Source organism: Mixophyes fleayi, chromosome 3 (assembly GCF_038048845.1).
Source record: "Mixophyes fleayi isolate aMixFle1 chromosome 3, aMixFle1.hap1, whole genome shotgun sequence".
Lineage (NCBI taxonomy): Eukaryota > Metazoa > Chordata > Amphibia > Anura > Limnodynastidae > Mixophyes > Mixophyes fleayi.
This window is the reverse complement of record NC_134404.1, coordinates 31,792,527-31,808,219: the sequence shown is the minus strand read 5'-3', so window position 1 is coordinate 31,808,219 and position 15,693 is coordinate 31,792,527. Positions and strand designations below refer to the sequence as shown.

Here is a 15,693-nt window from a genome sequence, read left to right as displayed (position 1 = left end):
TCTAAGTCCCTGTAATGCCACTGTACTAGGCTGTCCATTTAATAACCCAATGCCAATATCCAGTATAGCAATCACATGTACAGCACTACTCAATGTGGAACAGACCCTAAATCCCATGTTCAATACAGTCATCATGCTCAGTATAAAGTATTGATGTATGCCAAGTATACAGTAAAGCCCCACACCAATATACATTATTAATGCCCCAAAAACCAGCAATACCAGTGTGCCGATTTTCCTTAACATGTTACACAGTATAAGAACCAGGCCAAGTAAACAGGATAGCACCATCCATAGCGTATAATACAGCCATCATGCCAAGTAAATTGTATAACCTCATGGCTCCTACATTAATGTCCCAGCTCCCTGAATCCCAATATGCCAAGTTATCTGCTTCATCTCCTTTACAAACAAGGTTGAAATTGCACAAATATGTATGTGAAACAGCTTAGCAACACACTGGTTAATAATTCATTAATAATTTACTCTTTACCATTGTTTACCAGTTAAGAATATTACAGTCAAAAAGTAGAATTTGGAAATTGGGGAAGTGCAAATTATTGTTATCACAGGTCTGCGATGAAAAAGCTTTTTTTAACGAATTTATGTGATACTTATAGATTTTTGGCTTCTGAACACAAAATTGACTCCCGATTTTGCATATCACATCATGTTTTTCTGCAAAATGTGCATTTATAAATAAGTCATTATTTTCATATTCTTTAAAATAATAAATGTATTCTGCCTACATTATGAAACATTGTCTTAAATGAATTTAGTCAGTAGTATAGAACGTTGCAATTCAGTTCTCGTCATAAAACTTCCTCCCTTCAAGTGCCAGATTAAGGTCTACATGGGCCTGGGGCTGAAATTTACAAAGGGCCTAAACCTGATACTGTCTAAAGGAACATTGCACACACACAACAACTACAACTACAAGGTGAGCTGGCGAAGGTGGAACCAAATACAACAGATGCAATACAGTTTTGCCCTGTGCCGGCTCAGTATAACCCCTGCCTACCACCACATACACACACAGTACACACTACACACACACAGTACACATACATTCATAGCTTCTTCAAAAAGAAGAAGTTTAAAAGCTGTTTTATTGCACAATGGCAACACATACGCATCAATACCATTAGCACATTCAGTCTATCTTAAAGAAACATATGAAAATTTGAAAACTGTTTTGGAACTGATTGGACATGCAAGACACAACTGGTTAATATGTGGAGATCCTACAATTTTATGCATGGAATTGGCCAGCAACAAGGTTACACCAAATTCCCATGTTTTCTCTGTGAAGGGGATAGCAGGGCTAAAAATTTTACATTGCTAAAATTGTTTAACTTTCGGCATGGACTTAATTCAAACAAGTGATCTAAAAAATTTTAGGCAATGTCAAAAATTCAAACTACAAAGAAATGGTCAGGGAAATGCTTAATAGTTACAGAAACCTTGGCTGCAATATGAGTTTAAAGGTACATTTCTGGAATTCCCATATTGAGTATTTCCCCGAATAATCTCGGAGACAACAGTGAACAAACAGGGTGAACGGTTCCACCAAGACGTTAAAGATGTAGAAAGAAGATACCAGGGTAGTTGGGACGTCAGTGATGACTGACTACTGCTGGATGATACACAGAGACGACACAGAAAAAACTTATAAGTGAAAAGTGACAAAACGAAGTTTGAAGACAAAAATACAAGATATTAACGATTTTTTCAATAATTATGGTTTTGTTTTTATTATTGTTATTTTATTATGTAATTAAGATAAAAACACAGTGATATCATCTACACTTCCTCGAATTTCACAATAAATATGTCAAATATGAACAATTAAACTACTTGTTTTTTCTTAAAAATGTATGTAACCCTCTTACAGGTAAATGTGATGTGGTATTTTTTTATATACTATTTCTTGATGTGCACAGGAGTATAATTAAGAATATAAAAGTATCATTAAAAAAAGCTTTCAATACCATAAATTTCACAGACCTGTGTATATAGTGAGGGTATTGGGTAGCACACAGTATAAATACAAGAGGGAGATCACAGGGAGCAGCACTACATGGCCTGGTGGTCCGTGTTGGGTCCAGGCGTATAAGTTTTAACTCATGGACTAGTGCAGTGGTTCCCAAATTTTTGCAGCTCGCGGCACCCTTAGAGTCTCCATAATTTTTTCAAGGCACCCCTCCAAAATAATTACCAAGCAGTCCTGTTTTATAAGCAGTTGGGTCCAAAAAAACGTAATAAGTATTTAGATCAGGACAGAAATACTTACCAACACACTCTGTCCCCCCTCCGCATCTCCACACACACTCTGTCCCCCCTCCGCATCTCCACACACACACTCTGTCCCCCCTCCGCATCTCCACACACACTCTGTCCCCCCTCCGCATCTCCACACACACACACACTCTGTCCCCCCTCCGCATCTCCACACACACACACACACACTCTGTCCCCCCTCCGCATCTCCACACACACACTCTGTACCCCCTCCGCATATCCACACACACACTGTCCCCCCTCCGCATCTACACACACACACTGTCCCCCCTCCGCATCTACACACACACACACACACACTGTCCCCCCTCCACATACACACTCTGTCCCCCCTCCGCATCTCCACACACACACTGTCTCCCCTCCGCATCTCCACACACACTCTGTCCCCCCTCCGCATCTCCACACACACTCTGTCCCCCCTCCACATCCCCACACACACACTCTGTCCCCCTTCCGCATCTCCACACACACTCTGTCCCCCCTCCGCATCCCGGAGGCCAGGAAGAGAAGAAAAAAAACCCCAAAACATCCTCCTCTCTCCTGCCGCTTGTCACCGAATGACGGGCGTGATGACGTCACGCCCGACATTCAGTGTGAAACGAGGAGGGAGGATGCTGGGTCCCTGGAACCACCGGACTTGTGCAAGCAATATTTAACTGCACTAGTTATTTATATATAAAAAGTTATTTCAGAAATACGAGGTATGTTTATTAAATAACGAGACTGATTCCACCTAGTAAACAAAGCAGTCAGAACCGGTTATAACTGCATACGCAGTAACCTTGAACCTGTCTGAGCCTGCATGACAAGCTGCAACACTATGACGTTCAGCCGAATGTGAGTCGCCATTTAGTTTGGTTGTGTTTTCTGTAGAGTGCCGAAAAAATGCCAAGTTTAAAAGTTGAACAATGTGTCAATTTGAAATTTTTAGGAAAATTTCACAAAACACCAACAGAATGTTTTCAAATGCTTACTACGGCCTATGGGAAGGACTGCCTGTCTCGTGCGCATGTGTTTGAGTGGCATAAAAGATTTAGCGAAGGACGTCAGAATGACGAAGATGATGAACACCCTGGACGACCTTGTACTTCAAGAACCAAAGAAAATGTAGGAAAAAAAAAATCAGTCAGATTGTTCGAAAAGACCGCAGACTCAGTGTTCGAATGATAACTGAATCCGTGGACATTGAGAGCCGTACGGAAAATTTTGTGTGAGGATCTTAACATGACGAAAATTTGTGCTAAGATGGTCCCAAGGGTTCTCACACCAGAGCAAAAAGAACATCAAGGAATGTTGTGGTGACATTCTGCAGCAATTTGACACAGATCCAAACCTGTTTCATAAAGTAATCACTTGTGATGATACCTGGATCTTCCAGTACGATCCTGAAACCAAAAGACAGTCAATGAACTGGAAAATCACCAAGTCATCACCAAGAATGAAAAAAACTCGTCAAAGCAAGTCAAAATTCAAAGCTATGCTCATTGTTTTTCTCAATATCAAGGGTGTAATTTTGGAAGAATGTGTTCCAGAAGGCACAACAGTTAATCAGCATTATTATAAGGAAGTTTTGCAAAAGCGGAGAGAAAGAGTCAGAAAGAAACGGCCGCAACTGTGGAAAAATGGTTTCTTTCTTCACCAGGACGATGCGCTGCTCACACAGCACTTTCTGTGAAGCAGTTTTTGACCAACAAATACATTACTACACTTGTACATCCTCCATATTCGCCCGATTTAGCACCTTGCGATTTTTATATTTTCCCAACATTTAAATCGGTGCTTAGAGGGACACATTTTGAGTAAGTTGATTCTGTAAAGAAGAAAACGGCAGATATGTTGAAACAAGTGACAGAAATGGATTTGCTCCATGCCTCCGACCAGTGGAAAACAAGACTACAGCGATGTATTAGTGCAAATGGGAAGTATATTGAAGGGGACAAACATTAAATTTGTAATAACAATAAATAAAGGTGAGTTATTTAATCAGTCTCGTTATTTAATAGACATACCTCCTATAATTACATGAGAGCAGAGTGAGAGGGTTTGCAGTATACCTGCTCCTGGGTGGCTAACATGCTTAGTTACATGGCAGGGAAGCCGAAGAGGAGCGAGTATAGAGCAGAATGGACGTTGACTCTTCATGAATTGCACACAGGGCACTATCTGTCCCTAGACACTACGTAAAACACGTATTCCCTACAACGTGACAGAAAATACAACTGCTGAATAGTATTAGACGCAAAATGGAGCTGAAAAAAAAGCTAAAAAACAGACCAACCTCTTCTAACACATATTAATTTCTTTCCTGTTTAAGTACAGTGCTGTACTGAGGTCTGTTACTGTTGGTACTGTACTGTAGTTTATGTACTGTAAACTGCCAATACATTGATTGCATAATAATCTCTGAGCACACCAAGACAATCAGACACAAGGAGGGATGCAATGATTTGTCCTATTACAGCCCAGAGGGCACCAACAAGTCTCCCTACAGGCTCCCTTGAGCATGTAAACCTTCATCTACAGATAACTGCACATTAGATATCTGACATCACACAACTAAATATAAGTTTGTATTTCCAATACATTACAGCTGTAGTTTCTTCTATATTCACCTTTTTACACAGTTATCCACCTTCAGGGCAGCTATGAATATTCATGAGTATTACTGACAGAGAACAGCCCACCCTCCTGGCAGGAGCATGCTCAGTGTGCTGCTGAGAAACATCCTCTGCCAGGTTCCAGTATTCTGGCTCTGAATGATCACATGAGAACAAGGTCACATGATTTTTTTGCCCACACCAAGGGCTGATTTATAGCAGCATTGCCATTATAAAGGCAGACATTTTTCCCAGGGCTCTCTGGTAGTCTCGCTGCCCCGGCCAAAAACACTGGGGTGTGTCATGCCGACGGTGGAGAAGGAGATTGAACCTTGATTGGTCCTTCTTCTAACACACACCCTCATCAGCAATTTTAGGGGGGGGATTCAATTGCCGGCAATGTGTTGTGCGGATATCACGCCGTGCACATTGACGCCAATTACAGAACAAATCTTGGCTCACCTCATAGAAGTGCGGGGTAAAATGAGCAGAGATTTTATAGAAACCTCCACCCCAAAGTGTCTCACGGACGTTCCAGAGACACATTGTGGCTAATTGAATTCTGCCCTTAAAGTGACAAATTTGAATGTTTTAGAATTTAGGTGGTAATGCAGCTTTAAAAAAAAGCTTACGGCAGAGGTGCTCAAAATCCAGTCCTAAAGAGTGACCAACGGGTCAGGTTTTCTGTCTGAAAAACAGGTGGGATAATTACTGACCCAGAAAAATACATTAACTCACCTGTGCATGAAATCCTGAAAACATGAAGTGTTGGTAGCTCTTGAGGACCGAGTTTGGGACCCTCTGGCTTAAGGCACTTATAACTGTGTGGGCCACAGATTTATAGCTGATGTTTCCTAACAATGGTTTGTGTGTTAGCCTTTTACTAAAGTAGTACTGTTAATAATTGATTTTTTTAAGACTGCATTACAGGTGTACTTTAAGGTCGTAAGTTGCATTTCTCAAACCTCTCTGGATGCTAGAAACCAAATTCTTTAAAGCACAAATTGTTGCATATTAATAAACGGAGGAGACCAAGTTTTTCTTTCTAAATGGTAAATTCAATTCACAGCGATACTCGTGAGAATACCGCAGCCCACGCACTATTACCATTACAACAGTACTAGCGCGCATTATTACCATTAGTACGGTAATGTCAACGCTGATTCTTTCTTGCAGCTCCGAGACCCGCCAGCAGAAATACGCGTTAAAATTACCGTACTAATGGCAACAGTGCATGGGCCGCGTTCTTCTCACAAGTAATGCTGTCAATTGAATTCCCCTCCAAATGTAAATAATGGAAACATGACCATTTGTTTTACTATCTACACTGGCATTAGTGCCTGATTTATTAATCAAACGAACAAAAAAATCAGTTCAGGTGACTAATCATTTGAGCTTCCACAATATGGCTCAAATGTTATTTTCTACAGCTTCCTGAAAGTACAAAAAAAAAAAAAAAAATTAATTTTGTAACATAAATAGTCCTTTAAATGCAATATGCGTGACCACCACATGTCAGACATGGTTTCAAGACACAGAAATTGTGAAGAAATCATGAATAACCTTGCTGACGTGATGAAGCGGACTGTTGACGGGCCGGTATCTCAGCATCATCTAGTTCCATCATTACATCTAGGAAAAGAAAAAAAAAAATACTAATAAATAGGAGTACATACAGTGGACTGAAGCAAACCGATCTTAATTTGCAGAGTGTTGCAAAACACACAGGTAGTACCAGAATGTCTGCAATTATGGCCTAATAATTTCATATGAACCTACCGACATCACTGAAGGACAAAATAACTGAAAGAAAAGTCTTAAAAAGGTTGTCTGCAAATTCAGAAGGACCCAATAGACATTTAAAGGTTAAATTGGGTTGTGGGCTGCTAAAGAGGGGTAAGAAGAATCTCAGCTCTTTGTCCAAGTCAGTGGTTCCCAAACTGTGTGCCTAGGCTCCCTGGGGTGCCTTGGAGATCTCACCAGGGCCAGTGGTAAGCAAGGCGGGGGATTACTTGGTAATTATTTTGGCTTAGGGGTGCCTTAAAAAATAATTGGAGACCCTGAGGGTGCCTTGAACTGCAAAAAGTTTGGAATCCACTGGTCTAAGTGATTTGTTTCCTACAGGGGAACTTAACCCCATAAATGGCTAAAATACGCAGTAGAATGCACCCGTATGAATTCACATTCCAGTAAGCCAATACAATACACCAAAGGTGAAGCCAAGCAAGGTGATGCCATTTCTAACGTCTTAAATGTTAGGACTTCTGTGGAACAATGTGTTACGCAATTCATTTTCCGTCACATACCTGTTAAAATATCGGATTAAGAGAGTAGAAAAAAACAAGGCAAATTTCAGCTGAATTTTATCTATGAAAAGACATATGGACTGTAATATCTTGGCCTCAAGGTTAAGTATACCAACTTAAATGATAAGTCCATCCAAAATGTATTTTTAAATTAACATCTGCTGCCCTCAAAAAGCAAAACTGTGGGGGTACAATGCCACAGAACCCTCATATTTCGAATTTACTGTTAATGGGGCAGTATTTGTCTTCCTGGTGACTACTGTCAAGCTAGCAGTGCCTTTCCACCTCCCCTTTGAACACAAATAGGGTCTACACAGAGCCTTCGCTCTATCCAATCAGAGCTCGTCTCAGAAACAATCAGCGCTGTTTGGATTCCAATTCTCCCAGCTTGTCAATGCTGGGAAAAGCAGAGCTGAAGCCTCACTGAACACCATTCATTGCTCTAGTGGCAGCTGTCCATACAGGCCTATAATCAGCATGCACAGAATGTAAGGTGTATACTTCTACCTGGCTCTCCTGCAGCTTGCACAGGAATGCTTGAAGACAATTCTTTCTTCATCCCATTTGAATCTAAAACAAATGACATACGCCACTGATTATAGGAACTAAATTATAAAACATAACACATTCAGGCAATACATAATATACCTAACTTGGCATTGTACGACAAGTAGACACTTTCCCCGTCATTGTGTGGGCTGACTCTATAACTTGTTAGCTGCTGCCACAGAGGAGCAGCCAGAACACTTAGTACCTTGTTTACAAATATCACTTATACATCATTTTATAACCATTAATGGATCACTGTTGCTACTGGGAACAGTGTTGTGCTATAGTAAATTATAGTTATGCACTTAATATACTGAGGAGGTCTAGTAATATTTTCTGTACGTTTGCCAAACTCACTTTTTATAGCAAATTGTGCTCGCTGCTCTAATTACTGGTGGACTGACAGAATTGTTAACTGGTTGATTTAGTAAATGCCAGAGAGCTGTGTGGATAAAGTGTATCACATACACATAATTACATAATATTGTCTGCAATGAACCTTATACAATATATCCTTCTGCAGCCATTTTTTCCCCTGCATTCAGAAAAGTTTAATTATCCACTGCCCACATATATATTCATTTTTCACATAAAAATCACCTATCCCACATTTGGTTTACAGAATTGAAAAGCTACAACAAATAGGTACTCAATGGTAATAAGAGACAACAACAATACATTACCAAAGTCCACGTCATCCTGCAGAACACAGTCCTTTTCATCTACAAGTTCCAAGCCTGCTGTAGCCGCGTCCAGGTGCAGAGCAACAAGCAAATCGGACGTTTCTGTTTGAGAAAATTGTTCAACAAATCAAAAAAGGAGCCAACGCTTTCTACAGTGTGAAACTAAAACAATACAAACACTTAAAAAAAAAATAAAAAAAAAATCCTGAATTCGGTTTAGTGCTACAAAACAGAAAACTTCTTAGAAAATATGTTAAAAATCATTATATTCACATTAGTAAAAGTTTAAAGGGGATAAACTGACCTTTAACCCCATCTTTGCAACTTTCTGCATCATCTTCAGGAAAGGGGCAGACTGTGTCACATTGTAAATCTTCATGTAGGCAGTGTCTTTGGCCCTTCTTTGAAGTAGGCGATTCCCGGGAACCTTCAAGGTGAACTTGAGTTTCTTCTAAAGCCTCTTCAATTAATTCTATATAACTGGATTCAGTGGGCAATTCTGAGACTATATTTTGTCCGATTTCCCAATAACGTCTCATCTCCTCGTTAATATTAACTTCATTGCTCTTAATTCTTACAAATGCCAGAGGAACCAGAAGCAGGTTTTCTTGAATGTTATGCACAGCTACCTCCAAAAGATCTTCAGATACGTTTTCATAGAAATAATTTCTGCCTTCTGAAGTCCAATTTCCTGCCTGAAAATTAAAATCCCCAAGGCAGCAAGGAAAGGACTGGGCAGGAATTTTTAGAAGTGTATCAGAGAGTTGGCGTATAGAATCCACATTAACAATGTCTTCATTCCCGTAGTCAATAAACCTTACGGTCACAAGATCTGCTTCCATTTTGGTAACTATAGCCCTGTACCAGTTATCATCCTCACTATAGAGGACGTTGCAAGGGCTGCCAAGCTCAATTGCGGCAATAAACTCTTCATTTTTAATGGACTGTTCTCCAGCCTCCTGCACTTGTGTTGCTAAAGAGTCGATATCTGCTGTTGATAACTGACACCAGAAATATTCCGGGCTGTCCACCGCACTAGCATAAACTTGTACAGTTTCTCCAGGTTGTGGGAAGTTCCAGGTGAAAGATTTAGTAGAAGCATCTTCCTTGACAGCTTTCTGTTCAATGGCCATTTCACCCACCTCTTCCTCAAACGGTTCTTCTAACAAGTGTGCTCCAGAAGAACTAAGCAGGTCATTAATGCAGCCATTCTTGTCATTAAGAATTACCTCCCACATGATATCATACGGTTTTACAAACTGGCAATCTAACTGGATGTCACTTGTACGTTTGGTAAATTCATGCAGCAACTCCTCCATGCTGGGTGAGGAATCTGCACAATCTGGTCTGCTTAAAGAGCAATGAATACTCATTACAGGGACAGAGCATAGTTTATAGGCAAGTCTATATGTTTTACAATCTGAGAGGACTGAAGAGTTACCATAGTCAATATACTCCACATTTAAGTTCTTTGTGCTTTTACCGGTCACAACTGCGCGATAATATAGTTCATCATCTGCAAAATAGGCACAAACTACATCTCCAACACGGATATCTTTTTCAGGAAGAACCTCAAGTCTGCTCTTATCGCCATTTAACATTTCTGAAACCTCATCAAGTTGGCTGTCCTCTGCAAATTGCACATAAAAGTCAAAAACTGTGTTTGTGTGTGAAATGTACACAGGCAGTTTCATACCAGGGATGATTTGCCTCCTAGGAATTTCGCTGAACTTTGCTAGAGGTGGCTTTGCTGCAGAACTGGGTATCTCTGCAAATGTAGATGGTCTTTCTGACTTGCTTACATTTGGCGTGGTATCTCGACCCACTTTTCTCTCTAGGTATGGACGACTGGGTGGAGCACTCTGAAATGTCATAGATTTCTTTTTCTGAGAATTAGACTCTTGAAACCTTGCAATGTAATCTCTGTTTTCTGTGACATGTTCTGCAGCTACTTGATTTTTTTTGTAACTTGTGTCTTTGTTTCTAAGCACTGGACCGATGTCAGAATTGACGGTATCAGACTCTTTGTTCACAAAAATCTGCTTGAAACTTTTTTTCTCTCTGGTGTCTATATTAATTATTGGTTTCCTTGCTTCATTCTGCTTGGAAATGTGTGGCGGAGTATTGGACAAGCAATTTAATGCAGTTTTTGGTACCCTGAAGCCCAATTTGCTTTTAATAGTTGCATTAATTTGTTCAGTACCATCGTACAGCTCTAGTAGTAACTTTCCATCAGTCTCTTTGGCAACAACCAGTGCCCTCAAAGCTTTGCTCAGAACAGCTTTTTCAAACCAAGACACAATTTCACTTGAAACATTAGATGGAATATCAGGCAAGGAGCATTTTATTGCCTGCATCGGTGAAAGTAAAAGTTCAGATTCACTACACAAAATTGGTAGGAGGTCTTCTTTTGCGACTATTTCAACGTTCCCAAAATCTACAAAGAATATTTCAGCGGTTGTCTTCATGTCAGAGCGGATAAAGCCACGATACCACTGCTGGTCACTGAATTTTGCAAGACACAGAGGTCCAGAGCCATGGGACAATTTCAAATGTTGAGTTTTATTGCAAACATTTGCTATAGCATCTGAAATATTTTCAATAATTTCAGCACTCCGAGAAAGCTGGCAGTAAAATTCCAAAGAAGGGTTAACGTGGGTAATATACACCTCCTCCTCGCTTCCAGTTTTAATGCCATGCATTGAGTAATAAAACGAGTGAAGCTCCACAGATGGTGCTGGGGTTTTGTGCAATTGGCGAGTTGCATATCCTCTCTTTACCAATGTATCACAAACACTGGAAAAGGGTGTGGATAAATCTACAATGTTAAACAATGTTTTATCCAGTGATGCAATTGCAAAAACTGTGCAGTGAAATTCTGACCAGTTAAGGGCTTCACTGACAAAATCACAAAAAACCTTTGTGGCTCCATTATCCCAATTAAAAGGATTTTTACCTGTTGGTGTAATGATGTCATACACACTACACTTAAAAGCTTGAGCCTTTAAATGAAAAAAGTCACTCTTCATTGCACGAAGATTTGAAACAGGGACAGTTTTTTTGTTCCCAAAGTCAACAAACAACACTTGGACGCTGTCTGCCTTTGACATACTTGATGGGACCTCAATAATGAATGCTCTGTACCATAGTCCACTACTTGGGCATTGTGCAAGACAAGCAAAAGCACCACTCTCATAAGGACAGATTTCACATGAGCAATGTTTCTGTATCACATTCATTAAGGCACTTAATTCTAATCTGTGTGCAGAATTCTGACACCAAAACAAGCCAGGGTTGTCTACATGAGACACCGCCACTTCAATTGTTGCACCTGGTTCAAATAACTGTTCTTCAAATGGGGAGTAGTGCAATTCATCTGGATAATCTTCACCTGGACAGGAATCAGTGGTTTCTTGATAGATTGTTTTGGAAGACACTTGATTTAAAGTGGCCGGGCTCAATTTAGTCTGTCCCAATTCAACAACTATAGTGTCCACATCAGAAAAATGAATTACTGGTTCAAGTTCCTCATAATGCACATATCCTGCGTTGCACAATATTTTGCCCACACTTCTCTCTTCTATTCTGGATTGGTCCAGAACTTCAACGGTATATTTATCAGGTTCTTTTGATACAACATAGATAACAAGCTTCTTATCAACTACTGCCACTTTAAAGGCTAAGATGGCTTCATCGCTCCAGGTCTCCTCCAAAGGGGAGATATCAGCTAGACAACACCTATTTGCCAGTGCTGGCAGGTCTCTAAATTCAGCGGGCAATTCCTTAACATTATAAAAGTCTACTATCTCTGAATTTCCATGATCCAAAAAGTATAATTTCACCTGCTTTTTATCAACAGACACAATTTCAGCACGGTAGTATAGATCATCTTTGAACTTGGCACAGCATAGTTGGCCTGGGACAGGTTTTGTAATGATGCCCTCTAATTTTGAGCCACGAGAGTACAGAGTTGTAATGTGGCCTGTCATTTCCTTATTTTTTGCAGAACAGTCTTCAGTATGAATCCAAAAATCAGAGGGATCAATGGCAAATGCCACCATTGCATCATAAAAAGCGCCAATCTTTAGTTCCATAATGGGAAACTCTGGGCTGTAAAAACTTTCCTGAGGCACCTTTGAGTTTTCATTCTTGACAATGTCTTCTTTTGCACATGGAGTCATCTCTGTGGCAACAGGTGTTTTAGTTTGGCAAACCTTCAGGCTTTGAGCCTGCATGCCATAAAAGCAGTTTACGTTAAGCCCATTCTCTGCAAACAAGGTGATAACATATAAGTGTTCATAAGAGTTGAAGAACTCAATCTTAGCAATTACATGTCTTTCATGCAGAAAAGAACGAAGATCAAAAATTAACTGCGGGCTCCAGCCCGTGCCTTCATCCGAAACTCCATACAAAGCACAACGGAACGTGACCACCGGCATACGGAAAAAGTCTGCTGCGAGGTTGCGCAAGCTGGCCAGAGGGACTACATCTCTGCGCCCCCAGTCAACATGGATGACCACGGCCAGCTGCTTGTCCGGGAATATTTCCTGCAGGAGCGACCGGTACCAGCGCCCATCCGTGCCACGGGATGCGCATGGCTGACCTAGGGCCAAAGGTCGTTGATAGTTGGGTTCTCCACAGCTGTTTTGACTTTGGTAGAAATGATGCATGCTGTCAGCGAGCCTCTGCACCTCGTGCGACAGACTCCTTAGCTGGCAAAAGATGCGCTGAGGGTCGGTCACCTGCGTGACCACCACCGGCTCCGTCACGCCGGTCTGGATTTGCGGGTAGAAGTAGTCCATTCCCGCGCCTTGCCACGGGACTCGCTGGCTCGTGACGTTTAGGACGTTGGCAGGCGTCGCCTCTGTGGTTTCTGGCCAGTGGTCGCTGCCACCAGCCTGGGCCAGGCTGCGGTCCACCAGGATGCGGAACAGGGGGTCCGGCAGGGACTTTGCCAGGAACAGAGCCAGGAGGCGTTTGCTGAGCGCCGGCAGGTCTAGTATCACTATCCCCTGGGGGAGGATGAGATCCTTCACTACTCCTTCCACCTCCTGGCCTGGCAGGGAGTGCAGCTGGTTGAGGGCCTGGATGCTCCAGCCCTTCTGCTCCAGGGGCACCAGGTTGGATAGGACACAGCCCAGCACCTGAGGGGGCAGCTGGAAGACGGTGCTGGGGGCAATGCGCAGCTTGTGGGGGTGGGTTAGGGTGATGCTGCCCCTGTCCAGCAGGTAGACCTTGTACTCGGTGCCCAGCCGGCAGAGCACCTTCCCCCGCAGCCACTCTCCGCTCTCCTCCACCAGGTAACACTGGCCCACAGCGCTGACCTGCTCTGCGGGCACCGCGGGGTATCCCGCCACCTCCGCCCGGATCACCGCCCGCAGCCTCTGGTGCTCCTCAGCCCGCTCTCCGACACTGCCCCACAGCCTGACCACCGACTGCTCCCCGCCGGCCTGCACCGACACCACCCGCAGCTGGAGGACGGAGCCCGGTCCCGGCAGCCCCGCCGAGGAGTACATGGTGTCCTGCAGCGTGTGTGAGTGACGCACTTTCCCGCCTTCCGTCAGCGCGAGGGAGGGCGGCTCTGCCGGATGACGTCAGTGGCCGGCGACCAGCAGGGTGACGCCCTCAGAGGGAGAGGAGCCGTGAGGGGGAGGTGCCAGAGGGGGGCATAGAGGGGAAGTCACCCGCCAGGAACCGTCCCAGGACCTCTACATGTGGGTGAGAGATGTCTAGGTGACCTGTGGCTCTCCAGCTGCAGGGGAACTACAAGTCCCAGCCTGCCCTGTCAACTGTTAGCTGGCTAACCTCTGGCAAAGCATGATGGGACTTGTAGTCTCACAACACCTAGAGAGCCACAGGTCGCCCTGGGCCTAGACCAGGCTTCAGGCAAACTGTGGCTCTTTAGCTGCTGGGGAACTACAAGTCCCAGCCTGCCCTGCCAGCTATCTATCCACTGGCAAAGCATGATGGGACTTGTAGTCTCACAACACCTAGAGAGCCACAGGTCGCCCTGGGCCTAGATCAGGCTTCAGGCAAACTGTGGCTCTCCAGCTGCAGGGGAACTACAAGTACCAGCAGTCCCCTGGAGAGCCACAGGCACCCACCACTGACTGAAACCAGCTCACCCTGAGGTGCCCATACTACATTAATCAGATCAGGGCAAACTGAGGTACCACAGCTGCTGGAGAACCACTGGTACCAGCAATCCCTTGGGGAGCCACAGACACCCACCACTGACTGAAACCAGCTCACCCTGCCTTCTGCCTACACTACATAAATAATAAATGGACAATGTGGGGCTGCCACGTTTACCTATATCTGTTTTATATAATATGCTTTTTATTATGCTCTGCATGTTCCTTCTCACTTGCCATGTCTTTTTAGAATGTGATTAGGTACTAATACTAAGCAGATAATTGCAAAAAAAAACCAAAGATTTGGAATTATTGTCTCCACTTCCCGTCCATAGCACCTCAATATTCTGATTTAATAAGCTTGTAAATAACTTTTAAAATATAGAAAATTTGCTAAAATCTCTGTAAAAATCTTAGGTCTATTTATTATAAAGCAAAAGCCTTATTGCTGGTGAAAATGGTTCTTTACGCAAGCGATGGGGCACTTTCTCGCTTTGCCCACAACACTGCTATCATTAATACCTGCCCATTTCTGATGATAACGCACACTACCAGTACAATAAATTGTATTTGGAAAAGTGCATCAAATGAAAAAAGATTAGTGAAATACAGTATATAAATAATAAACTAAAAAAGTGTGGGTTAGTCTTTGTCCTCTCCTCAAATTTGTAATCAGCATAAAAATGGTAGACAGCCTGGGTTGCTTTGTGGTCCCTTGCTGTAGTTTTAGCAGTGCAGGGCTGCTGCTTCAGTGGGAAAGACAGCTCTAAAAAACAGCTTAATCCAGATGCCCTATTATAATGGACAGGGGTTCCTAAGATTCCTGCCCAGTATACCAAAATAAACCTTTTAATAGAATAAAAGACACTCCTAACCCTGGTTCACCACTCTATTAAACATGTAATAAAATATTTTGTTTCTCCTGTCTAGATCCATTGTTATATATATATATATATATATATATATATATTAGCTTAAGTTGTCCGGGTTTAAATCTTTAAGTTATCAATGAGTTGGATGTGACTCAACCTTTTAAAACTAATTAGCAGCTCTTCCAACACACCCATGAGGTAGCTGCCCAGTGTTGTTTTTTTGTTTTTATGTTAAATGTCATCCAAAT

General features: G+C 42.4%; 1 protein-coding gene across 6 annotated transcripts in view; it reads right to left on the bottom strand.

Moving 5' to 3' along the window:
* TDRD6 (tudor domain containing 6) overlaps positions 1 to 13,988 on the bottom strand; it is a 52,573-nt gene extending 38,585 nt beyond the window's left edge. For all 6 annotated transcript variants that reach the window (XM_075201324.1, XM_075201325.1, XM_075201328.1 and 3 more), the window contains exons 1-4: positions 8,744 to 13,988; positions 8,440 to 8,541; positions 7,715 to 7,777; positions 6,465 to 6,533 (exon numbers count right to left, since the gene is read on the bottom strand). In XM_075201324.1, the coding sequence (XP_075057425.1) occupies positions 6,465 to 6,533; positions 7,715 to 7,777; positions 8,440 to 8,541; positions 8,744 to 13,955 (5,446 nt within the window). In that variant the 5' untranslated portion in view covers positions 13,956 to 13,988. The remainder of the gene's footprint in view (positions 1 to 6,464; positions 6,534 to 7,714; positions 7,778 to 8,439; positions 8,542 to 8,743) is intronic.
* Positions 13,989 to 15,693: the final 1,705 nt, after the last annotated feature.